At 38.1% G+C, this 27,843-nt stretch overlaps 2 protein-coding genes and 1 non-coding gene across 3 annotated transcripts; 1 reads left to right on the plus strand and 2 right to left on the minus strand.

Moving 5' to 3' along the window:
• Positions 1-999: 999 nt before the first annotated feature.
• On the minus strand, positions 1,000-10,354 carry LOC104090264 (sphingoid long-chain bases kinase 1). The gene is made up of 9 exons (XM_009595327.4): positions 10,038-10,354; positions 9,112-9,668; positions 8,670-9,020; positions 6,155-6,248; positions 6,013-6,050; positions 4,657-4,803; positions 4,254-4,353; positions 1,699-2,639; positions 1,000-1,411 (listed from the first exon to the last, which is right to left on the minus strand). The coding sequence occupies exons 2-9, from the start codon at positions 9,532-9,534 to the stop codon at positions 1,262-1,264; spliced, it is 2,244 nt and encodes a 747-aa protein (XP_009593622.1). The 5' UTR covers positions 9,535-9,668; positions 10,038-10,354; the 3' UTR covers positions 1,000-1,261.
• Positions 10,355-22,570: 12,216 nt separating this feature from the next.
• On the plus strand, positions 22,571-22,677 carry LOC117275267 (small nucleolar RNA R71). The gene has a single exon (XR_004505431.1). It is a non-coding gene; the product is annotated as a small nucleolar RNA R71 (small nucleolar RNA).
• Positions 22,678-26,158: 3,481 nt separating this feature from the next.
• LOC104090267 (sigma factor binding protein 1, chloroplastic-like) lies at positions 26,159-26,629 on the minus strand. The gene has a single exon (XM_009595329.1). It carries the CDS (start codon positions 26,627-26,629, stop codon positions 26,159-26,161), a length of 471 nt encoding a protein of 156 aa, XP_009593624.1.
• Positions 26,630-27,843: the final 1,214 nt, after the last annotated feature.

The raw sequence follows: 27,843 nt of genomic DNA on the forward strand, positions 1-27,843 counted from the left end.
TTATGGAGCAGTTTCTTCTTTTATTGAGTTAAGTATATAGGATCAACATTTATCATTTTTAGGAAAATAAAATTTTATTTTATAGCTTAGACACAATATTTCAATATAATATCTATACGACTTTTTAGAATTCTTTTATCCATTGAGATAGTGTACACGCGCAACGCGTGTATCGTAAGACTAGTATTTATAAAAAGATTTCAATCTTAAAATGTAATTCAACTAAATACAAAAGAATAAACAGTTTAGTCAGTATATATTTGGGTTTAAACCATTTCTTTTACCATCTAAAATCATTTGGCATTGCATGGTGTTAGAAATCCCTGCATAAAAATTCATATAAAATAATACGAAGTCTGGCTAGTTGCATAAGAAAAATAATCGCTGCATTACTTAATGTAGCATTTGCTCGTCAATATCAAATAATGCATACATTAAATTATACAGGAATTTACATAGTATTATTTATGCAAAAAATAATATGAATAAAAATATATGTATTAGCAAATCGTGAAAGATACTTTATTTAGTTTTTACTATTCATAATGAAGGAGAAAAAAATGTGAGAAAATTAAAAGGTGAAAAATTAAGCCCACCAAGAAGATAGAAAGTTCAGGTAACCAACTAATTGTGCCACCAAGATTTACCGTGAAAGATATGTGCATACATACATACTCTATCAGAAACAGCGACGAGATTGTGGGGGGACCCCCAGGGGGGCTTTTTACGTAAGTGACGACTTTCAGCCTTATAATGTTTTTATGCCCAAACCTTACTAATACTGTCGTAAACTTGCCACTTCAACCAAAATTTCATTAAGTGACCAATAGAAAAAAGAAAATTCAACAAATAATTAAACAACGCCAAGAGAACAAAGAAGCACACCCCTCTCTCGGGCCTTTTTCCCCCCCTTTCCTTTCCAGCTAGTGCTAGTGCTAGAGGGGGGGGGGGGGGGGGGGGGGTTTAATGGAGCAAAGAGGGGGATAGAGAGGGTAAGTGTTAGATAACCAAAAGAGTGAAATTTCCTTCCTCAACAAACGCAAACCAATAATTTACACGCTTTGTCAAACCAGTACAAGGAATAAGGCCAATATCCATACAAAGCCAACTCTCAAAGGCATTAATACAAGTTACGACAAGGGTACACATTAATATATAAGCTGACATACAATTTGAAAAAATGTAAGCAACATTGACAAAATTTACAAGGACCTCAATGACAAATAGGTAGAGAGACCTATTGAAGATATACATGCATCAATCACTTGCAATTACCTGGGGCACGACCAATAAGCCTGCACTGTTCTGGAAGCAAGGACGAAATCACTTGCTCATTTACTGGGAAAAGTTCACCATCGATACCACAGCTACTGTGTGAGTGCTTTCCGGGCTTAATCTTTACTGCTTTAACCTGCATTGCATAGGAATGAAGCTTATTTTGAATTCAGTGAGTACCAACCAACAAAACCTCATTAAAAGTCTCTAAACCAGATTTTCTGAAATAGATGGGTGAGCTCTAAACTGAAACTGTAAGTTTCTTGAGGCAGTTTATCTTTACTAAGTAGATTGATGTTTTGAAAATATCCATACAGTAATGGCCTCCATGTAGACAGGGAAACCTGTATTAATGCACTCAAAAACTCTGCCTTAGTAGGAAAAAACAAGGATTTTGCATCCAAAATCCATTTGCTGCTTTACCTTGACATATTCAACGTATGGGAGGGAAAGATGTCGGCCCATTTGCAGACGCAAGAAGAACCTGATAAGCTTCAGTCTTCCACTTCCATGGACCAACAACAGATCTAACGTGTTATCATCAGGCTCTGCTTTTGGGGCCACAACCTGTGAACTTAAGCTTTGAACAGTTTTGCATGAATGGTTGCATACCAGGACACCAAGAAATTGACCTTTGGTAGTCACCCATTCTTCTGCAGACTTCTGAACAATATCCTTCCGCACAGCATCTTCAGTTTCATCTGCTGGTCCAGGCAATTCAATAGGATTTTCCATATTCCAATGAGGTTCTGTGTCCCATCTTGGTTCCGTCTCCCAAATTGGGCCAGGGTCTGACATCGTTGATGAGATATCCTCTTTATCATTTGTAGTTGTATTTGCCCAAGAAGATCTAGTGGGGTCATTTGTAGCAGTCAACCCACTCCATCCTTTATCTGTTCTTGATTTGGACCTAGTCCTGGGCCAATTCGGGGTTGCTGAAAGTGGAAGCTGAGGATGGATAACTTCCGGTTCATAAGTTGTATTGCCACTCCGTCCGGCAGATAAACGTTTGGATTTTGCATCAATGGCCCGCACATATTCTGATGGCTCAGTGCTACTGCATGTAGTATCCAAGTCTGCTGCGGACATTCTACTTGGGGTCATTATAGAATCAATACTTGATAAGCTAGAGGCTCTGGGAAGCCCTTCCTTGCTTGATCTCCTCATGATGTCTGTGTACAATTCAGACATATCAATGACTTCCCTCTCAACCAAACCTTTTCCTTCTCCAGTTGCTTCTTTCTGCGCTGGAAGATATTCCACTTCAAAACTGTACTTCGGTAAGCACATGAATTTGAGGAAACCAGCGACAAAGTAGCGCAATGGACCAAACCGCTTCTGGTATTTCTCAGATAGTTCCAGCACTACAATAGATAATTGAAGTACACTTACTATCTGAAAATATATGCAATTCAGACAGAGATACCATATACTGATAAATACTAAATATCCATGCAAAACACAACTGCTACTGCTACAACAACAACAACAACAACAACCCAGTATAATCCCACTAGTGGGGGTCTGGGGAGGGTAGTGTGTACGCAGACCTTACCCCTACCCTAGTGTAGAGAGACTGTTTCCGATAGACCCTCGACTCCCTCCCTCCAAGAACTCCCCACCTTGCTCTTGGGGTGACTCGAACTCACAACCTCTTGGTTGGAAGTGGAGGGTGCTCACCACTAGAGCAACCCACTCTTGTCGAGGAAAGTAGAGAATTCATAGAGACACGGCAACCTCTTCCTTTTTTTTTAGATAACCGAGAAATCTTCGACAGTCAATGGCACACGGTTCGGAACTTGGTAATCGGCCCCTCTACCCTTATCTACTTAAATACCGAGCTTTTGTTTGCAGCACGGTTCGAACCCGTGACATGAGCCTCTGCCTCACCCACACATCACGGTTGTGCTCTCACCACTAGACCGAAGCCAGAGAGCCAACATGCCAACCTTTTCAATCAACAAATCAACCTTTTACATTCTCAAAATTACTTAGTCTTAATAACTTTTTTATTTATCTTCTGTTATGACAAAGCTAATATTTCATAGAGGATACCCTCCCAAAGGTAGCTCACAATATTTACTAATGCAGAGACCAACAAGATAGTTCCCATTGTATCTGAGAGGAAACGAGGGCAATACCTATAAGAATCTGCAGCAAAAGCTTCTCCATAAAACCATAACTCAGATGATACATGTCAGCTTTTCAAGTGACAAGTTATGAAGCACATACACCAAATCTATGCATGTTTTTTCGTGTAATCGTCAGGCACAAATGCTTTTACAAGTTACAATATCAATTCAGTTAGTTGCATCCCAAATTTTTCCTTGTATTTAGGCACCATCTATTTAAGAAGGAACAGGATACCGCAGTTGGAAGACAAAAAGGAGGCAAGATAATTACCATTTTACCCAATTCATAATTTTGGAGCCAAAATATATTAGAAAAGGCAGATAGTATGCATTTTAAATGTAATAACAACAAATTATTCAATTAAAACACAGAAGTCGGAACACATAAGGAGATAGAAAGCACAGTAGACAAAACTCGAAAAAGAAAAAGGAAAAAAAGGAGTTGCCTTAAGTCTTAAGCAAACACATAATTTGAGATGCTTTCACGTAACTGAAGGTTAAGTTTGATAGACTCTTCTTTGTTAAGTAATCCTAGCAAACTCTGTCATCTGGGACATTTTCAGTGATATAGGCATGTTATGATTGGTTGATAAATATTTACTAATAGTTCTTGATTAGACATTTTAGGCGATATGAAAGATCAAATATCAATAATCATGTTCTAGGGTAATGCATACCCTAGTTTTCCAAATTTCCTCTTTCGTGTCCGACTCCTTATCTTACCCTACTCAAGTATCTGCATTTGTATAGGTAATAATCACAAAGTTATCATAGCACATGATTATCTTACCAAATTATTGTAAAGCATAAACATTAATAACTGCTAGGAATTAAAAGATTTAGTACCATCGCTTACAAAGCCAAAGTAGGTGACAGTCGTCCCAAAGTGAATTCTACCACTTTGAACCCACTCGACAGCAAAAACATCTGTAGCTGTAAGCCCTCCCTGAAACAAGAAATCGACACTACATGAAAGGAGTAGATAACCTAGCAGCAGTAGTGAGATATTTCAAATAATATTTCGGATGTTTGATGGAATCAACTCCAAATCATTCCCTGAAGGCTAGATGTTAGCTTTATTTGTTCAGTAGGAGTAACTTAACTTCTGTAAATAGCACTGATCAATTATTTGATTTTGTTAGCTCCCTAATCCTAGCATATTCTTTTGTTTATACTGGAGCTAGCACACGTCTTTTGTAACCTATAAATATAATCAGCATGAAGACGCATCAAGAGAGATGAAACATACCTTGACAATTGCTATGGCAGCGGACACGGGATCTCTAACTCCAAGCACAGTCCAGACCAGAGAATTATCAGAACCAGCAGGAATGATTCCAATTGGAATTGAAATTGCTTCTTTCTGGTTATCCCTACTGAGTAGCCCGTTTAAAACCTGAATCAGGAAAGTTATGTAAGAAAGTTTAACTTAATTTTCTGGACGAGTAAGCTAGATTAACTAATTCTGAGCACACCTTTTAAATGTCAACCAGCAAATATTGGTAAAGTTCACTTTTTGGTTCAGAATGACCAACTTAGCAGTTCAAAGATGTCAAGAACCTATAGTAAAATTTATCAGCATGCAGTTTAGCTTAAGGCCATAATTCAACAAATGTGAAAATTCTATTCTGAACACAAAATCAATAACTACATATAGGGTGACTAAAAAAAAAAGGGCAGCCCGGTGCACTAAGCTCCCGCTATGCGCCGGGTTCGGGGAAGGGACGAACCACATATAGGGTGACTAAGAAGCTAAAAAAAAAACGAGGCTGAGTGTAACCAAAAGAAAAGAGCATTCTGAAAATGAGATTGCAAAGGGCAGAAAGCTGGTGGAAGATATAAAAACAGAAAAGAATCTAGGAGACTCATCAAACTTTGTACTTTTTGTGCCAAATGATGCTCCAGCATGTTAAAGATGATTGACCAGATCCCATTGAGATAAACCCCTTTATAGGCTTTATTCACTCTATACTTCATGTATAGAGGATCTTCCCCCTTTTTGTATACTATTACTTGCTTGAAGAAAACACAAAGAAGTGAAATTCTAATGAAGGGGCCTCAAAGAGTGATTATATTTTCTAGAATCAAGGGGGTGTATCAGGCTTTCTTGTTCTTTAACCTTTTTGTGTAGCCTTTAACAAGATTGCCAACCCCTTAGATGAAACTGCATCCATCTTATAAACGAAGCACTATCTCAAATAGAAAAACATCCAACTTAATGACTCATAATTGACAGATCTTACTGTTTGTTTTACAGGGTACAGGAACTTTGCACAAGGTCGGTATTTGTACTAAATCTCAAAGAAGCCAGCCATCTTAGGTCTTAATTGACTCAATATAAGCAATCCACAACAACATAAAGGATGTCTCTATCCTAAAGAAGAAACAATATGCTATTAAAGAAAAAAATAGCAAATCAGGTAACTCTGTGCACACCTAAATTATGTCACGATAGCTCTCTCGATTTAATGCTACTCGAAAAACCTTTATTGAGCATAAAAACTGACTTATTGATGCAAGAAAGGAGAGTAATTGAGCTATATATGCACTGCAGACATACACACTTGTCACTTGTGAAGTTGGAGAAAGACAGACCATAACTAACCTCATTCACTATGCCATCGCCTCCTACACATATAATGCCTGAACATTTTCCAAAACAGAGAATATAAGAAAAAACAATGCTGAACATGGTCTTAGACAACTAAAACTGAATAACAGAAAAACTAAAGCATTGAAAGAAATACCATCAGGACATGTGCTGAAGTCAACCGTGCTTGCAAGTTTCTTGGCATGACCTGCAGATGTGGTTTTGACTACTTCCAACTTAAACCCAGCAAGCTGTTAATTCAATAGAAACAGAGTTAAAGTTGAGAACAAGAACGAACAAGGATATCCAGTCTGAGATAATCTGATTGAATCGGAAACATTCACCCAAAGAGAAATTCTGAAAAAAGAGAATCTCAAGGATGCACAATAGAAGGCATACGTGACATAAACATAACTTTGTTAATCTGCACCTAATATCACAATCGGCTCTCACAACGAATTACACATGAAAAGTACTGCCTTAAAACCAGGAAGTATCAGAAGGAACTCCTCTACTAGTCAGAGGAATAATAAAACCAATTTAGAATGCCTCTCTTATAGCGCGAATTCTTCGCATTTTGCACACCTGATGTATGCACCATTTTGGTTTGCAATTTATCCTTTTGTTTCCCACAATTTACCCCCTAACTTATTCATACCTTAAAAGCCATAAAATAGTACATTCTGTGAGATGCAAGGTAGGAACTATATATATTTAAAGGGGGAAAAAAGAGGGGTGGGGGGGGGGGGTGGGGGGTTCTGAAAAGGAAGAGTGCAAGGAGAAAGAGGAAAGAATCAAGCATTTACCTACCGTATTCACACACAAAAAAAAAAGGGAATGATGCATGGAATGAGTTTCTTTTTGCTCGGCTCTAATACCTAAGCTGGCAAGAGAGACATGTTAAAGTTATTCTGCATTTCTGTCAAAGACACGAGAGTTACCAAAGATGAAAGATAACTGATGACTTAAATTATCTCTAATAGATTATTTATCTATTTGGAGAACGGAAGCTAATTTCTTTCGGAAGATCGTTCATCTGAGCAGATAGAGATTCTCGCAGCCTTCAAGGTTTAATATATTCTAGATGCTCATTCATAGTATATTACTTCTACATCACTCTTGGAAGCTGTAGCTCGTGACGGCTTAGAGAGCAATGTTAATTGTTACTCCAGAAGTTGTTGGATATTTTAGGATTCGGATAGAGTGGAGAGCTAAACCCTTGATGCGTCCATCGCATTAAACTTAAAAGTTTCCACTTCATTTGCTCAAGATCAACATTTTTCTTGTTTATCTTTTTTTAGCAATCAAATGACGTATTTTTTCTTTTTATTTGGACGGAAGAGTAGCAAACTTCAGAATGGAGCTTGAACACCACGATACTAAAAAGTTCTTCCTGAATAGAATGTTTCTGAAATGAACAATATTCAAGCCAATGGAATGGCATAGTTTATGTTAATTAGCTAAGCTTTTGATGATTTTTGTGTAAAGCTTCACGGAAAAATTAAATGTCTCGTTACCATCTCTCAACCCTTCTTTTTCTATAAAATTATATAATTCCTATTTTAGTCCTTACAATTTTTTTTTATATAATTCATAAAATTATGAACTCTTTTGTGATTTGCAGAGAAATAAATAGGTCAAGGGGCAAATTGTTAAAAAAATAAAAAGACAGTGCAAAATGAAAAATGATGCATACAATAGGGGTATAAACTTGATGGTATTGATATATTGTCTCTTTCGTCTTTTTCGTTTTCTTGAGCCGAGAGTCTATCGGAAACAGCCTCTCTACTCCATGGGGTAAGGGTAAGGTCTGCGTACACACAACCCTCCCCAGATCCCTTACTTCAGGAATTTTACTGGGTTGCTGTTGTTGTAATAGGGGTATAAAACACTAAGAACTCCTTATAGAGCTTATTCCAAAAAACAATATGAGAGATTGAACGGTAGAGACTTCAGACCTATAAATCCAGTAAAAGCAACTACAAGATTTTTGTAGCAGTGCTTCCCTTTTGACATTCTACAGCATCAATTGCAAACGCAATAATTGATTCCAAGATAAATATCAAACTGAACTAGGATAAGGCATATGATTATGTAAATTGAGCCTTTCTGGACTTCATAATTGAGAAGATGTATAATTTGTAAAGAAATATCTGACGACAATTATCAAGAAAAATAGTTATTGTGATGACAACATTTGCAGTTATCAATTTTTTTTGGTTAAGTAAAATTTGTGTTTGTTTTTCTCAATCATTTTGCAAGTTTTGCCAAACCCCAAACAATTTTTATAGTTGTATGCAAGTCGTGACAGTTGGGGACGGGGAAAATATAAGAGACATGTGGACAAGCAACGGAGCAACTAATTGGATAAACACTAGAAAGCAATGAATAATGAACATAAAGGAAAATAGGGATTAGGGGGACAAATCAGATAGTCTGCATAACGCAATGAACAAACACATCCCCTTTCTAACAGCAAGGACTGTTGGCTAAGAGAGAATGCTATTAGAGAAACGATTTATTTCATTTACATCCAGCGGTATCAACACTAGATGATTGCGACCACTACAATATTTTCATGCATTTAGCTTAACTTTAAAAAAAATCATGCAGTTAGAGGTGCAAATAAAATTGTCAGCTAGATAATAACAGATTACAGTTCTAGAACATACCTTGAATATAGGTTCAACCTTGTCATGGAATACTTTACTTGAACGACCACGGCCAGACCTTGGGTTTAAAATGACAAGCATTCTAGGAGGATTTTTACATCGTACATATGACTCGAGAGGAAATTCATTAGTAACCAAATCAGAAGCCTGCTTCTTTGATGAAGCCAGAGGGTGAGGCAATATATTCACATAACACTGTTGATCGGCAAATGCATTTACCCATTGAAGTGCTTCCTCTGATGAAGAAGCTAAGAAGCGAAAATCCTTCTGGCTTCTTCGAGTTTTTAAAAAACCTCTTCTAAGGGGATATGAATGGATGGTGAAATGTCGGAGTCCAGGACAGTATGATACCTGTGGTACGTGCAGAACCTACTGCTTAGTAAAACTCAAACGGAAGTGATACAAATTCTGACAAAACCCATAATCCCTTAAAGAACCTTACCGAAATAACATCTTCCAGACGCAGCATATCAGGACCCCAAACCATAGCCTTGCTAGTAAGTTTGGCTTCAACAGCATCCTGGCTAGTAACCTCCTTTGAGGCTTCTAACTCAGAATTTTTATTTGCCTTCCCCTTGTCTAAAACCAGCTTTCCAGAAAACACTTCATATCCGAGCAGGTCAGACTGCTCATCCCCGATGTCAATCCTGTGCTCCTCATTTTTCTCTTTCTTAGGGTCATTATTACTCAGACTAAGTTCTCCACGTATCGAACTTCTTCCTTTACTTCGTTTTTCAGGGAAAACAACCGGAGATGAATGCTGCCCTGCTGTTGTAATCTGGGAACACAACCCTAGACGTCGAAGAGACTGCTGAGTTGTAAGTCTCAAAGAATTATTTTTAGCAAGATTCCCGCTCTTCTGCATATTTCTTCTCACCGAGCAAAAGAGAGAGAATACAGTTGAACAATAACGGATTCCTCTAATGCTTAAGTGTAACAAGATCCAGAAAATAGCTAATTCAGAGCCTAAAAAATTCACATCCAACCAAACGACCAAACCTGCATCATGATAATTTCAAATTGGTGAATTCATTTTAAATAAATCTTTAAATCATTATATAATTCAGAGCAAAACAACGAATCAACTCTCCGGATCAGAATAACCAAAATTCATCTAGGAAACAACCACCCAATCGACTAAAATTCTCAAGCCAAAAACTAACTGTAATCTCTCAACAGCAAAACTTTCATCAGAGATTACATATTATGAAAGCATTCACTAAATCATATGAAAATGCAAACAGCACATCACTCTCCAGATCAAAATTACCAAACTGGTTAAAATTGACGAACCAGAGATTAGCTTTAGGCGTTCGACAAAGCAAAATATGGGCACGAACAAAAAATAAAAGGAAGAAGAATACAAACCTGATTGCTAGGGTTTGTATTCGAATGTTGATATCTTCAGTCAAAATCTACGGTTCTCGAATGCTGTGATGAAAATCGGAATCCTCAATTGATGTTAGCGGCGGAAATCTCATCGGAGAAAATGCGTTTTGAACCGGCGGTTCACGGAGAGCCCAGGAGAAATGACCCGATACTTCACATACGGGGAGAGTTGGGAGAGAAAGGAAAAGGAAAATACAGAGAAAGGAGAAATCGCTTTTTCCGTCCACTTTCTCTCATCTACCAAACAGGAGCAAATAAAAAAAATTCCTTCTCTTTTTTCCTAATGCTAATAATGCTAAAGTATTTCTTCTAGTGTGGCTGTGGGATGATATAATTTGTTACTAACTTAAATGGATCTACTTTAGCCTTTTAGCTTTAGTCGTGTTTTATCTAAATAAATTAATGTTTTTGTTTTCAAGTGAATATCTTAATTTGGTTTTGTGCTTAGTATTAGGTACATGGACGAGTAGTTAGTTGGTGTATTATGTGACGTCATGCCTTCACTTTTAATTTATTTTTTTTGGCGAGAATAAAATGGAGAAAATTTGAGAGAATATTATAAGAAGACTTTTTTTTAAATATCCCTTGTTCAAAAAGTTGACATTTCAATTTCAAAACATAAAGTAATATATTCACATGCATAGGCAGATTAAATTAAAATTGAATGTGTTACAAAAGAAACTTCAAATTTTGGTTAAAATGTGGTAAATTGGTACTCCCTCTATTTAAGTTAAGTTGCACCATTAGTTTAGCTGGGAAATCCAAACACATAAACCTCTGAACTCATACTTTGGAACTTGTAAAATTTTGAACCTGTAAACCGAAAGATGAAAAAACTAAAACTGAAAATATATATAAAAAATATTTTTTCCCGGGAGGGGGAAGGGGCAGGGGCGGCGGTGGGGTGGGGGTGCATAAAAACGAAAAAAATAGAAATTTGAAATTACAAAAAAAAAAAAGTAGAAAAAAAAATTCTAAGGCATGGGGGGGGGGGGGGTGGGGGAGGGGGTGGGTGGTGCAGAAAAAAATATAGAAATTTGAAAATTACAAAAAAAAAAAGTTTTAAAAAAAACTTTTTTTTGTGCGGGGTGGGGGGGACAGTGGGGTGGGTGGTGTAGAAAAACGAAAAAATAAAAATTTAAAATTACAAAAAAAAGTAAAAAAAAAACTTTTTTTTACGGGGGAGGGGGGTGTAGAGTGGGTGGTGACGGAAAAAAAAAACTGAAATTTGAAAGGAAAAAAAAAGCCTTTTTGGAGAGAGGGGTGGGATTAGGTGGGTGGGTGTGAGGGTGTGGGGTGGGTGGGGAAGGTTGATAAGGAGTTTTGAAAAATATTTTTCCTTCTCTTGATAAGGAAAACATTTTCCTCCAATTGAAAGAAAATGAGTTCATAAGGAAAATATTTTCCAAAGCATTTAAGCCAACCAAACATGAAAAAATTTAAAAATATTTTTCGAAAAATATTTTCCTTCGTACTAAACACACCCTTGGTGTATACTTGATTAAAAGTGGTAGCCAAAATATTGCGAAAGTTAGTTAAATAACAGAAAACCATATCAAAGTTTGAAACATGTTAATAGATAATTTTATAATTATTGGTGCCAAACATTTGAATATTTCAAATTTATAAAGTGGGTAATATAAATTTAGATGAACTACTTACTAATATATATATATATATATATATATATATATATATATATATATATATATATATATATATATATATATATATATATATATATATATATATGCATTTTACGTGACTAGATATTTGTATCATTGTATTTATGTACATATTTATGTGTATGTATATGGTTCGATTATCCTTTGCTTGTGAACTGATTATCGTACATTGAAAACATTTTATTGTTAGCCCTTTATCATAAAATGATGTAGTTGTAGAAGTTAACTTGACATCATATCTCATATAATGAGTTAGATATTCAGGGACTGAATCCTTAAGATCAGTTCCATATTGTAATAACACTATTTAATTTCCTACTTTTAATAAATGTTCTCTGATGAGCAAAAAAAAAAAATAAAGAGTTAGATATATCCATAGTATTCAATATTAGTATGATATATGATCACGCCCAACTATGCCTTATAAAAAGGACTAAGTGGTTGTTGCAAATATAATCCAATTTACAAGTGCGAAGTCGAATCCTACAGGGAATTAACCTACTAAGCACAACTACTAGATTCACACAAATTCACGTAATCAATCTTAAGAAATATTAAATAACGAATTGGATGTTTACTAACTAAAGATCAAGTAATGAAAATGCAGTAATTAGTAACTAACTACGAACAGGTTGTAGACAAGATTTGGAATGATCTAAGGTTCTGATTTCCCCTATTGTCGGATTCCTTTCCGCTACGTTTCCTATAAATTTGCTTAAATTTTCTCTACCGATCATGAGCGCTTCGAGTGTCGTAATTCTCTCCCGAGTAACTACCATAATTTACTAGACATATTCTTCTGAACTACGCTAGCTAGCACTAAGTTACGGCTCACTCGGATCGCACCAAGGTTTCGTTATTCCTAATCCCACCTTTAAACCCTTTGTATTGATCTCTCACATACGTTATGAGTGATGTTGTTCAACAACTACCTAAATATGCACTCTCTTCCGAGTAATACACACTAAATAGGCACAGTCGATTGAGAGCTCTTCAACCAACCACAATATAAACGTAGTTGAACAAATAGAGAAAAAGCTACGGCAAATCTATATTAAACGTAACAGGAAAAACATCCTCCAATAGGTTCCATCAAAACCCTATATTAGAAGTTTAGCTACTCATACTCATAGTAACAATTTTCTAAGTATTTTGCATAATTAAATTACAAAGAAAAGATGAAGGAATGTAGAACTCCATGATTCTTTCCCCCAAAAGTTGTTCCACGAGCTATTCTTGCCTCCGGTCGCCAAAAAAAAATTCCTTCAAAAGTGGTGTTTAATATCTATTTATATGTGTAGGAAAAGACCTAAACGACATAGCCCAAGTCCAAGTCCAACAAGGAGACGAAATAAGCCTTCAAAATCGCATCAGGCTCGCTATGGGCCGTGCCTCGCGAGGTAAAAGGCGAGATACAACTCGCCTCAGACTGTGCGGCGCGAGACATTCCGCGCGCTCAACCTCGCCCTGACCCTCGCGTCGCCTGCTTCCACGCGAGCTCAATAGCTTGCTTTGCCAGCTTCTTCATTTTTCCGCTGCTCAATTCTTTCTTTCTTCTTTCTAACTGTTTTCGAGCACGCTTTATACTTTAAATATTTCTTTTGCTTTAATTTCATTTTCAATGTATCAGCACATAAAATATACTCCATTACGCACAAATAAAGTATAGTTTAGCATTAAAACACCTAAAATGTAAGGTAAATAATATACAAAAATATAAAATTATAGCCAAATATCAATACCCCACACTTAAATGTTGCTCGTCTTCTAGCAATCAAACTACACTTATAGACACGACCTTTTTAAGCAATTCCCTTAACTCATCACACCAAGAATCTTTAAAATATACTAAGCACAAAGGTGTAACATCCTCACCTCAAGATTTGACTAACAAATACCATGCATTATTCACAATTCACTTACTTACTCTAACATGGAGGTCAATGATATTACCTTTCTATCATGAATCATGTGCCCTCATACAACAAAAGATATTAGTTCCACACACAATAAATTTTAAGACCGTAGGGACTCAATATAGGAAGAATTGACTCGCTCTCAGAAATAACATTCACATGCCACAAATAATGCACCATAGGCTTGCCCGTGGTATAATACTCTACTCATCGAGCTCATTCAGTCTAGGACCAAGTAGGACTTTATTTGGTTGTAATGTAGGCTACGGGTCGGGTCGGATACATTTAGATATGAGTGACTATACCTCCATTAAGCACTTTAATACATATACTTTAACACTCACGCCCATACTTATGTCAAACCAAAACTCCTCCTTTACATCAATGTATATTATCCCATACTTCTTTAAGCAGAATTATATCACTAGCCACCATCATCAAAAATTATTTTTTTATACAATACAACTATATATGTATTTTTTTTATTTTTTTTAAGTGGCTTTTATTGATATATTTTTTTTCTTCTTTCTTTTCAAAACGATGCACCTTTCTCCTTATTTCATTTGTTCTACTCAAAAGCCAACCACCACCCCACACTTTAACTTTTACATAATTCATCACAATTCAAGTGCTCATGAGAGGTGACAAGGTTCAAATATATGGTCAATTCAAATAAGGGTAAGGCTTGTAATGTGGTTACCAAAAAAATATGATTATAGGCTCAAAGGGGTTAACTACATTATATGACATTTAGGCGGGTAAACTATAAATATCTGACTCAACAAAAAAAAATACCTATATCACTTTCCAGACTGAACAAGACTACTATTTCGCTTTGCATACATACGGGGCAAGTTCTAGACATCAACTGCAATGCACAGAATACATACAAACCTCCCACAGACATGGCACATAACTCACTCAGGATTGGTTTTATCACGACACTCTAGTCAAAGCAGTTAAGCAAATTTAAGAATCTACGATTTAAGGTACGTTTACTAGAGTCAAAAACTGAGCCTAAGCGTCACAACCAGAGTACTCACTATTCTCAAGGCATAACAAAGTCAAGAGATATCGCTACAATTCAATTCATAGCACAGTGGTTTCTACTCTTAAAAATTAAAACTAACTGCACCCGGTTTAACTAAAACCTTTGGAAAAGAACCGCGGCACAAAGAAAAATCGAAGAAAAATTACTGCACTACCTACAAAGAAATTTTTTTTTCTTTAGACTTAATTCCCTCAAGAAAACTGTCTAGGAGATCTATTGTCGGGAAGAGTCCAATTTTTCTACTTTTTTTTTTCTAAAAGGTTAAGACGACACTAACTACAAAAAAACTATGAATTCAAACAAGACTAATATTTACAAGTTACTACCCCACCCTTATTTCATGCAATGTCCTCAGTGCACACTCAAACAGACAAAACAAGAAAAATAACAAAGTAGGGTGTATGAAAACTCCTTGATCAAGCCTCGTCATCGCCTTCATCCTCGAAGGCTGCTCATTCCTCATCTTCTGCTTCCTCCTCCTCCTCTTCCTCCTCCTCCTCCTCATCATCATCATCATTTGACTGCTCCGGATCGGCCTCAGACTGCTCATGTGTGTTGAAATCCTCATCCTCTGGGAGTCTGTAGCCATCACCAAGCCCAACCAGCTGTTGAGCATGAGCATTAAGCGGGAAATGCTCCTCCAGTATGGCCCTCTCCTGTTAGTGGCCGAACGTCCCCCAATCCGAAGCTGCAAGTCCATCATCCCATATAAATGGACCATAAAGTTGTCATCGCGAGCATTGCGCTCGACATCTGTCATTGATGGCATAACAGTCTTCTCCTTAACCCGGATGCTTATAATGTCCATTGGTCGTAGGGGCTGATCAATGATGTGATCGAAAGCTTTCTCCTCCTCCACCTCTTCATGTCTCAAGTACTGAGTCAACATGTTTACAAAGGGCATTCGATCAATTCTCTTGGTACTTCTTACTTGAGTCATCTGGTAGCGGATCAAGTGGCCCACATTCACCCTCTGGCCAGTCATGAGGAAATATAACATGCACGTCCTTTCACGGCTAATAAGAGTGTCATGGTTGCAAGGTAGGAGTCGTGTATTAATCAATTTCAACCACTCTTGAGCTTCTGCCTTCATTTTCTTCTTAGGAAATTTCCTATGACGATTGGTTTTCTTATCCCGAACACAAGCCGCCACAGAATTGATACCACAAAGAGTGTGTCTCAGTTCTCAATATGTAGGACGGGCGATGAAGTTGTCCAAGGGTTCCTGGGGAACATCCGGCGCATCTAAGAAATTGCATATTGCCGATGCTAAAAAATCGATCAACCTTCCCCTAATAGGCACCAGCTGCTCAGGATTATTTAGATCAAAACCGGTATAAACCTCCCGAACCAGATTGACATTAATATTCCCGGTATTTTTGAACACGTAACTCAGCCCCAAATCATTAATACCTCTCCAGATTGCTTGGTACTTGGCTTGCAGGCGACGCTCATGAATAGCATATTCCGGATGTATATGTCTCGGCCTACAACGTTTGTACCGATCCTTAACATGTGGAGGTATGCTCTTGAGTCCAAACTCCCTCTGTCCTTGAGGTTGTGGGCGAGTGGCTGCTATAGCTGCCACTGCTTGCAGTCCTTCAACTTGACTTGAAGTGGCTCCCCCTCTCTTTTCTCTTCTTCGGTGGAGGTGCGGAAGGAGCCTTAGCCTTAGACGGAGCAGTGGATGTGACCTTGCCTTTACTGGTGTCCTTCCTTGGAGGCATGTTTGTACCTACACAAGTGAGCATTAATCAGTTTAGGACGCATTGCAAAATTCAAAACATGGTCTTGCGACCCCACACTTAAGAGTTCATCAAATAATGTTCAACAATTTTCTGAGGTTACTCAGACTTCACCTCATCTCCTTCTCTTAGCATGAGAATCAAGCAATGACACAAGGATGTTTCCTCCAATTTTTAAGCATCGGGCTATCGGTGAGCCACCCCACACTTAAAATTTTAAAGTGGTGCACGGCTACATAGCACTAGTCTTACACTACCGGAGACTCGGGCTCCAATGGGGGACAAAGAATGCCTTTGAGGCATTATGACAAACACTTAGCACGCACTAGTGCCATGAGAGTGCTTGTAGAGATGAGGGATTGCCTCACCCTCCCAACTCGGCTTGGGAATTCCGTGTTACCACTTGTTCACACAAAAAACAACACCATTCCTATAGGGTTCATGGGGCTGGGACACACAAACACATTGTTACAATGAAGAACAACCCCAAAATTTTTATCCAATGACATGCATTCACCCAATTCTAAAATGTTAAAGAATGGAGGTAGAAATCATACCTTAGATGTTTAAGATTAGGGATTGCCCTTGAATTGATGTTGCAGGTGAAGAAAGGAGCAGAGGAATGCTTGTCTTCAATGGGTTTGTGAGGGAGGGGGTTTGGCAGTATGTTTTTGTGTGAGTTGTGAGCTTTTGTGAGCAGTGTGGTTTTGGGGCGTTTAGGTTAGGTTTTAAGGGTGGGGTTTAAAAAAAACAAAAGAAAAGAAATAACCGAAAAACTCACTTAACTGGCGACGCGAGGTTACTGCCTCGCTTTCTCCCTCGCGAGGCGAGCTCCAATGCGAGTTCTGGGGCGCGCGGCGCAATACTCCACGCGAGATGCATCTCGTTGTAACCCTTGCAAGGCGAGTTCCCACGCGAGCACTCGATCTGGCGACTCGTGGCTTTTCGCCTGGCCAAGCTTGCTAGGGACCACGCAACGTGAGGTTCAGTGCATGACCCACCGAAATTGCCTGCAAACATGTTAGTTCCTATAAACGAAAAAGAAAAAAAAATCTAACTACGCTAAAAATCAACTACTAATTGGATTGCCTCCCAACGAGTGCCTTAGTGAACGTCACGACATGGCGAATACAACATTATAATGGGTTGCCTCCCATGAAGTTCCTGATTTAACGTCGCGGCACGACGTAGGTAATCGACTTAAGGCTCGCTCAACATTTTTGGCTCTAGCAAATGAGTCACCGATACTACTGTCGTCTCATCCATGCCCAAATAATGTTTCAACCTGTGACCATTGACTCTGAACTTGCGAGAGCCATCTTCTGAAGCAATCTCTACGGCTCCGGTGGGATGAATCTCTAGCACATAAAATGGTCCTGACCATCTTGACTTCAATTTGCCCGGAAACAACCTCAATCTCGAACTGAATAATAATACCACGTCTCCCGGCTTAAAAATTTCGCTCAAGAATGTTTTTGTCATGCACAAGTTTCATTCTTTCCTTATATAACTTTGTACTCTCAAAAACATGGTAACGGAACTCGTCGAGTTCATGTAGCTCTGTGACTCTACTAGTTCCAGCGGCCTCCAAGTCCAGATTTAATTGTCGTAACGCCCAGAAGGCTTTATGCTCTAACTCCACCATTAAGTGACATGCCTTTCCAAACACCAATTTGTACGGTGACATACCAATCAGAGTTTTGAATGTAGTGCGGTAAGCCCATAGCACATCATCCAATTTTCTCGCCCAATCAGTCCGAGTAGCATTTACAGTTTTGGTCAAAACACTTTTGATTTCTCTATTTGACACCTCGACTTTCCCACTTGTTTGTGGGTGATACAGAGTAGCAACTTTATAGCGAACGCCATATTTTTCCAACAACTTTGCAAAGGCTCGGTTGCAGAAGTGGGTGCCCCCATAACTGATGATAACTTTTGAAGTGCCAAATCGGGTGAAGATGTTCTTTCTCAGGAAACCAATAACTGCCTTCGCATCATTTGTTGGAAATGCCACAGCTTCTACCCATTTCGAGACATAGTCCACCGCTACAAGTATGTACTTGTTATTATATGAGCTGACAAATGGTCCCATAAAGTCGATTCCCCATACATCGAATACTTCCACCTCTTGAATTGGGTTCATGGGCATCTCATGTCGACGAGAAATATTCCCCGTCCATTGGCACTCATCATAACTTTTCACCCAGAAGTGTGCAACTTTAAACAGCGTCGACCAATAAAAACCTGACTCCAACACTTTAGCAGCTGTCTTTACACCTCCAAAATTTCCTCCATACTGTGAAACATGACATGCCTGCAAAATAGAAGATTGATCTATCTCGGGAATGCATCTCCGGATCATGTTATCAAGACAAATCCTAAACAAATATGGTTCATCCCAGAAATACATGCGACAATCACGAAAAAACTTTTTCTTTTGCACAGAAGACAAGTCATAGGGAACAATACCGCTTATTAGGTAATTTGCAATATTTGCATACCATGGTGTAGCCTCGAGGCTCGTTGCTAAAAGTTGTTCATCTGGGAAAGTCTCCATGATCTCCTCCACCTCAACCTTCTTTTTTGCTCCTTTAAGCCTGGACAAATGATCAGCAACTTGGTTTCCTATTCCCTTTCGGTCTCGAATTTCCAAGTCGAACTCTTGTAGCAGTAGCACCCATCGAATTAGGCGCGACTTTGACTCATTCTTCTCAATTAGGTACCTTAGGGCAGCATGGTCAGTGTAAACAATTACCTTTGAGCCTATCAGGTATGACCTGAATTTATCAAATGCGAACACCATAGCTAGTATCTCCTTCTATGTCACTGTGTAATTTAGTTGGGCACCGCTCAAGGTTCTACTTGCGTAGTATATCGGATGCATGAATTTATCTTTTCGTTGCCCAAGAACTGCTCCCACAGCATAGTCACTTGCATCACACATCAGCTCGAAAGGTTGTCCCCAGTCGGGGGCCACTATGATTGGTGCAGTCACCAGTTTGTTCTTCAACTCCTCAAACGCTACCCTGCTTCATCAGAAAACACAAAAGGGTGATCTTTTTTAAGCAGTTTACACAAGGGGTTAGCAATTTTGGAGAAATCTTTTATAAACCCTCTGTAGAAACCGGCGTGGCTAAGGAAACTTTTTATTGCTTTGACGGACGTGGGTGGTGGTAGCTTTTCTATCACATCAACCTTTGCACGATCCACCTCAATGCCCTTACTTGACACTAGGTGCCCCAAGACTATACCTTCTCGTACCATGCAATGGCACTTTTCCCAGTTGAGCACAAGATTAGTCTCCACACATCTTTTCAGCACTCTTTTTAGATTCTTTAGGCAATCATCGAATGAGTCTCCCACCATTGATAAATTATCCATGAAGACATCCATTATGTCTTCTACCATATCTATGAAGATGGCCATTATGCACTTTTGAAATGTGGCGGGTGCATTGCATAGGCTAAACAGCATTTTTCGGAAAGCGTAAACGCCATATGAACAGGTTAATGATGTTTTCTCTCTATCTTCCGGGGCAATAGAGATCTGATTATACCCCGAGTATCCATCCAGAAAGCAATAATGGGACCTCCCAGCCAATCTATCTAACATCTGATCAATGAACGGCAAGGGAAAATGGTCTTTTCGGGTGGCCTTATTCAATCTTCTGTAGTCCATACAAATTCGCCATCCCGTGACTGTTCTTGTTGAGATCAGCTTGTTGTTCTCATTTTGTATCACAGTCATTCCACCTTTCTTTGGCACATATTGAACTGGGCTAATCCAATTGCTGTCGGAGATGGGAAAAATGATCCCCACATCTAACCACTTTATCACCTCTTTTTTCACAACTTCTTTTATGTTGGGGTTCAGCCTTCTTTGATGTTCTCTGGAAGGCTTGTGTCCATCTTCCAATAAAATCTTATGCATATAGAAGGCCGTGCTGATACTCTTACTGTCTGCAATGGTCCAACCAATTGCAGTTTTGCACTCTATTAGTTCCTGCAAAAGTTGTTCTGCCTGCACATCTAGTAAACCCGATGAGATAATAACATGTAAAGTTGAGTTAGGTCCTAAGAAAGCATACCTGAGGTGAGATGGTAGCGGTTTCAGTTCTAAGTATGGTGGCTCTTCGATTGATGGTTAGTTGGAAGAGTCTTTCTTTCTTCTAAGTGCAATGACTCAAATTCAAGCTCTCTTTTCCAGAACACTTGGCCTTCAAGAGCCAGTACCTACTCCGCCAAGTCCTCTCCATTTACTTCTTCTAAGTTCATGAGACATGCTGCTAGAGGGTCTTTAGCGTTCAGAGTCTCATCTTCCTCCTCCAAAATTACATCCACAACTTCTATTAGAGAGCAGTTAGCAAATTCACTTAGTCGCCGCATAGACTTCTGCATATTGAATGTTATCTCTTCATCATTCAGTCTCATTTTTAGCTCTCCAATTTCACAATTAATCAGTGCTCTCTCAGTGTTCAAGAATGGTCTTCCCAAAATTATGGGAATCTCCTCGTCAACCCGGCAGTCCAGAATGACAAAATCTACTGGAAATACAAACTTTCCAACCTGCACTAGTACATCATCAAGGATACCTGATGGCCTCTTCACTGTCCGGTCAGCTAGCTGTAGTAACATGGATGTGGGTCTTTCTCTTCCAATGCCTAACCTTTTGTAGATAGCCAAGTGCATAAAGTTTATGCTTGCCCCCAAATCACATAATGCTTTAGCAAAAGCATAGCTGCCTATTGTGCATGGGATTGTGAAACTCCCTGGGCCTGACAACTTCTCAGCTACGAGTCTCGTCACGACAGCACTATAGGTCTGGGTTAGTGTAACAGTGGCCAAGTTTTGAAAGTTGAACTTACGAGACATCAAATCCTTCATCATTTTGGCATACCTAGGCATCTCCCTCAAGGCGTCAATCAGTGGAATGTTCACCTGGATTTTGTTTCAACATCTCCATGAATTTCTTATACTGCTCATCCTTCTGATATTTGGCCAATCTCTGTGGAAATGGTGCTAGAGGTCGCTTCCTTCCTGTGATTTGAGTTTTATCCTGCTCGGGCACTACTTCTACTGTTGTTTCTTACACTACCCCAGTCTCTTTCGCAACCTCTTTTTCCTTGCTTGTGCTCTCTTGTGTATGTTGTATCATTACCTCAGTTAACCCGGTTTAACCATCTACCTCAATGGGTACTGGCACAAGTGTTTTAGTTGGTCGGGTTTTGCGAGCAATTTCTTGCTCTAGATCTAGGTCTCTACCATTTATTAGACTCACCGCCATAAGCTACTTCGGACCCTACTCTTTTGGATTGACATGGGTGTCCGCAAGTAACATCCTTTGGGGACGATTATTCAGAGTCATCGATATCTGCCCTTGTTGAATCTCAATGCCTTTGATAGCCGAGTCATGCGATACTAACTTTTCATGCATCTGGTGCGCCTTTTCTTGCATCTGGTGGACCTTTTCTTCCATTTTTCTGCTGGCCCCAATGAGTTGTTGCAGCATTCCTTTAATTTCAAACAACCTATCATCTTGTCGCACTATCTGTTGTTGTTGAGGCTGTTGATAAGCTGGCTGCTGATTTTGCTGATTGTATCCCCGTTGCCTTTGGTAAGGCACAACTTGACCATGTGGTCGCATAACTCCAGGATTGCTTCTATTATTGAACTGCTGCTGTGCCGGTCTATATTGCTGATTCTGTTGCACCCAATTCTGACCACCTTGCCTCTGTCCTCCATAGTTGGCCACATGGCATACATATGGTTGGTTAATGCACAGTGTACATAAGCCCCCATTAGTCGCGTCAACTATGTGTACCTGCTGCTTCTGGCCTGATTCATCGATCTTTTTGGTGAGGATACTCATTTGCGTCATCAGAGTGGCCATATTTTTGGCTATGGAGTTGTTTGGGTCCAAAGCCACTGAGTGAACGACATAAGTGATCGTAGAGTCTCTTGTCATCCATCCTGAGTTTTGAGCCATTTTATCAAGTAGGATCTTGCATTCTCTGAATGATTTGCTCAAAAATGCTCCACCTGCTAAAGCATCAACATTGGTATTTAAGCTGTCTGTCAATCCCATGTAGAATCTTTGCCCCAACATCTGATCTGAAATGCCATGATGTGGACACTTAACCAGCCTACCCTTGAACCTCTCCCACGTTTCTTGTAGTGTTTCTGTTGGTCTCTGCCTGAAGCTCAATATCTCATCAACTTGTTTGGCAGTCTTATTGGGTGGGTAGAACTTGTTCAAAAATTGCTTGACTAGTTCCTCCCAAGTAGTGATGGAGTTTATGGGGAGTGAATTTAGCCAAGTCTGAGCTTCTCCCGTCACCGAGAATGGAAACAATAACAACTTTATTGCTTTCGGTATCACATTAGGTTGCCTTTGCATGACACATATCGACAGGAAATTTTTCAGATGCTGCTGAGGATCTTCAATGTAAGACCCTGAGAACAATCCCTTGTTCTGTAACTAATATAGCATGTTGTTTGTGATTTGAAATGATTCCGCTTGTATATGAGGGACTACAATTGCGGTTGCCAGATTTTTGGCGGTGGGTTATGCCCAATCATACAAGGCTGCATCTGGCACAAGAGGTGCCACACCCTAATTGTTCGGGTCATTCACATTATTTCTGTTGTTTGGATTTTCTATTACGTCATCCATGTCTGGTTCGATTTGTTCTGTTGTTGTTTGTCCTTCTTGTTTGCACGATTCAGTGCCTTGAAAACTTTCTTAGGATCTGATAATGCTTCAAATAATTCACCAGTTCTTGAGGAGTTTCTAGGCATGCACCTGTAACACTCAAATCTACAAACGTTAGAATTTTAATGTATTTAGTTTAAAATGAAGAAAATTGACTACACTAAGAATTCTAGCACTTCTTTTAGCTGCAATTAATAACACCGTTAATTCCCCGGCAACGACGCTAAAATTTGATCACGTCCAACTATGCCTTATAAAAAGGACTAAGTAATCGTTGCAAATATAATCCGGTTTACAAGTGCGGAGTCGAATCCTACAGGAAATTAACCTACTAAGCACAGATACTAGATTCGCGTAAATTCACTTAATCAATCTTCAGAAATATTAAATAATGAATTGTATGTTTACTAACTAAAGACCAAGTAATGGAAATGCAGTAATTACTACGAACATGTTGTAGACAAGATTTGGAATGATCTAAGGTTTTGATTTTTCCTATTGTCGGACTCCTTTCCGCTACGTTTCTTATAAATTTGCCTAAGTTTTCTCTACCGATCATGAGCGATTTGAGTGTCGTAATTCTCTCCCGAGTAACTATCACAATTTACTAAATATATTCTTCCGAACTACGCTAGCTGGCACTAAGTTACGGCTCACTCGGATCGCACCAAGGTTTCGTTACTTCTAATCCCATCTTTAAACACTCCGTATTGATCACTCACATATGTTAGGAGTGATGTTGTTCAACAAATACCTAAATATGCATTCTCTTCCGAGTAATACATACTAAATAGGCACAGTCGATTGAGAGCTCTTCAACCAACCACAATATAAACGTAGTTGAAAAAATAAAAAAAAAGCTACAGCAAATCTATATTAAATGTAACAGAAAAATCATTCTCTAATAGGTTCCATCAAAATCCTAGATTAGAAGTTTAGCTACTCATACTTATAGTAACAATTTTCCAAGTATTTTGCATAATTAAATTACAAAGAAAAGATGAAGGAATGTAGAACTCGATGATTCTTTCCCCCAAAAGTTGTTCCACGAGCTATTCTTGCCTTTGGTCGCCAAAAAAAAAAACTCCTTCAAAAGTGGTGTTTAATATCTATTTATATGTGTAGGAAAAGACCTAAACGACATAGCCCAAGTCCAAGTCCAACAAGGAGACGAAATAAGCCTTCAAAATCTGGATCAGGCTCGCTATGGACCGTGCCTCGCGAGGTAAAAAGGCGAGATACAACTCGCCTTAGACTGTGCGACGCGAGACATTCCGCGCGCTCAACCTCGTCCTGCCCCTCGCGTCGCCTGCTTCCACGCGAGCTCAATAGCTTGCTTCGCCAGCTTGTTCATTTTTCCGCTGCTCAATTCTTTCTTTCTTCTTTCCAACTGTTTTCGAGCACGCTTTATACTTTAAATATTCCTTTTGCTCTAATTTCATCTCAAATGTACATACACATAAAATAGACTCCATTACGCGCAAATAAAGTATAATTTAACATTAAAACACCTAAAATGTAAGGTAAATAATGTACTAAAATATGGAATTATAGCCAAACATCAATATATATGTCTCGATCCAACCTCGAAGGTTATAACTAACAAAATACAAAATTAAAGGTTGTGTGAACGTTAGGACAAATTTGGAAGAATGTGTAGTACCCCGGCCCAATGTATAAAAACATATCTAAAACTTGAAACATGGATTTATAAGTCATCTAATAATACGATCGATATGTAGTTGGTTGAAGAAAAAAACCAAAGGAAGGCTAAAATGGTGTTTCGACACTGTGAAAGTGTTTAATGCACCACGCGGCACACGCGATTATAAAAAAGCTAAACTCAACACGATATCATAGATCTATTGTACCATGTTGCATTAGAATTAATTAAAAGGTACTTACTCAGTTTCAATATATACGACTAAGTTTGGTGTTGAAAATGAAGAAGCCATCACCTAAGATACATGATTATGGACAATGATCTCAATCTAATATGATGCACAAATGATGGACAAGCATGTTAATAATGTTATACTTATGATAAGCAACTTTGATAGCCTCTATGAATGTACGGGTACGCACATCATTTAATATTTTACATAATGACGTTTGGCAAAAAGAAGCTCTTGTTTTAGGATTAAAGATCCACATTATACCGTAATCATACAAAGAAGAACTATCATATATTTACCCCTTTAGACTTCACGCACAAAAAATCATAGTGATATTTGGCACAAAAGGTTCAAATTTAACCACCTACGGCAATTCTACCAATACAAAATATTTTAATTTATTCATATGTTATACAGTTGGACCTTTTTATACATTTATTGTTAATATAATTTATCTAGTATTTAGTTGAAGTATTTGATCTTTCTCCAACGTGATTGTAGTGGAGTCCAAATGTCAAAATACTTTGGGAAATTAAGGATCCAAATATTACCCTTGTGCTTTGGCTATGATTTGAAATTAGCTCTTGTTGTATTTTAGGTTGGTCGGTTGGAGATATGTTGGACAATTTACTAACAATAAGGACATAAATGACCTTAAAATATAACGAAGAATAAAATTAAGTCATTTTATATATAGACAGGTATATTGACCAATTTTCCAAAATTTTAAGCCGATAGATTAGTCAGAATTAAAGTGGCTCGGGTTTAAAAGTTAGTGGATTTTTACTGATTACTACTACTAGTTAAAGGGCTTTGGAGTTGATTTTGACTATTGAAAAATAGTACATTATTCATCTTAATTGATTGATATTGAATATTGAAACCGTGCTAATATTATTTTTGTCATAATAAAAGGTTTTCTAAATCTTTCCAACTCCTAAAGTCTCCTAAATCTCCTCCCAATAATTCAAAAAAAATTATACCATACTATCTAAAGAATATCGGTTCTGTAAAAAAATATATCCTTACATATATATACACCTCTACATAGTCTATCGTCCATCCAATAATTTAAAAGAAAAACAAACATAAGAAATCTATAATGCATCATAGCTTCCAAGAACGTCAATCTCAGAATTAGCAGAAGCCAATAAAGCAAGGAACTGCTCTTCCATCTGGCTGCTAAATAATAAATCCTCAAAATTAGGTTCCGTAAAATAATTAGACTCTGAGCTCACAGACGATGAATTAGACTTTGCTTGCAGCAAAGACGACGACGGTGATGGTGATGGTGACGAAGACTTTAGCAGTTCACGAAGTTCATTATTGCCATGTCCGTTATGATCTTCAAACTCTGTTGCGCCATTACTCTCCATAATTCGTGCTATATCGGAGTCTGGCCCAGTGAGTTCTTGGACAAGTGCCCTAAATCTTGACGCACTAGTCTTTACTTTCATGGGAGTAGAAATATACACAACTTTGATATTTGACTTCTTAGAATTATGGTCATCTGATCTCCTCCTTTGTTTCTTGACCTTCTTGCACTTCATCACCCCCCCATAATCCATATCTCTGTACTAAATACTACTAGTAACGTATATATACTAACTAATTATTTCACGTGATATAGCTAATTTGGAAGGTGGAAATTATAAAATTCAACAAGCAGGGAAGGGAGTATTAAGTTGAAGTGAGTAGGAAATGGAATTTGTTGATGAGAGGTATAAATAGGTACGGATAGGGAAAATTTTAGGTACGAAAGGGCTGCTTCTTGGAAGGGGATAATGAAGAAAAAAGGGAAAAGATAAGACAAAAGGAGAAAAGGGATTGGAAAATATAAAGTCTTGATTGAAAAATAGGAAGCAAGGAGGAAGTTAGGGTTTAAGAAGATTCTATTAGAGAGATACTTGGGAGACCCGTAAAGCTATGGTTAACAAATAGACAACTATGTACATTGTACAATGAACAATATAACAAAGATACTATTTTGATAAATCCCAATTCCCACGTGCGCAGACAAGGATGACTCTTGAAAAGGTGATTATTCGTTTTATATAATTACGAGCCACACGAGAGCTCTAAAGATGTGTACATGTTATTGGTGTTTCTAGAACTAGATGACGACTTTTTTTGTAAAGTGCTTTGGTTGGAAGTTCCACGAGATGACTAAAGACTAGTGTCCAATTAGAGAAACTATGGACTATTTTTTTAATTCAAAATTTTGATGGACTATTTTGATCATGTGTTGTTATCTAAAACAGTTGAAAATTGGGGCGCATTACTTTTGTGTTGGAGCATGAAGACGCATGATCTTACATTTTAGTAGTTATAATTGTGAGAAAAATATCAATTATTTCCTTGTGTAACTCTTGAAATCGCTTAGACTACAACTTGTCTACTACTTTAATTAACTTACTTATTGACCACTAATTCATGATCTACCTAGCTACTTATTACACCACTAATAGTTCAAGTAATTTAGCCGCTAGTCCGTCACATGTTTAGCTTTTACAATGTTATTAACTCACTAGATTCTAATTAATTTATTCCGTGGAATAATGTTTACACCTCAGTGGAATCATTCTTCATTATGATGATGTCATCCCTAAACACAAGATGATGGTTGAGATTGAGCAATCACAGATAAGCGAGATAGTTCCAGAGGCGGATCTAGGATATAAGGTTTATGAGTTCCTACCGTAAATTCAAATTAATATGCAATAATAACTGAGTTCACAGTTATATATTTATAAATATTTAGTAATTTATTAATATAAATACA

Source organism: Nicotiana tomentosiformis, chromosome 1 (assembly GCF_000390325.3).
Source record: "Nicotiana tomentosiformis chromosome 1, ASM39032v3, whole genome shotgun sequence".
Classification (NCBI taxonomy): domain Eukaryota; kingdom Viridiplantae; phylum Streptophyta; class Magnoliopsida; order Solanales; family Solanaceae; genus Nicotiana; species Nicotiana tomentosiformis.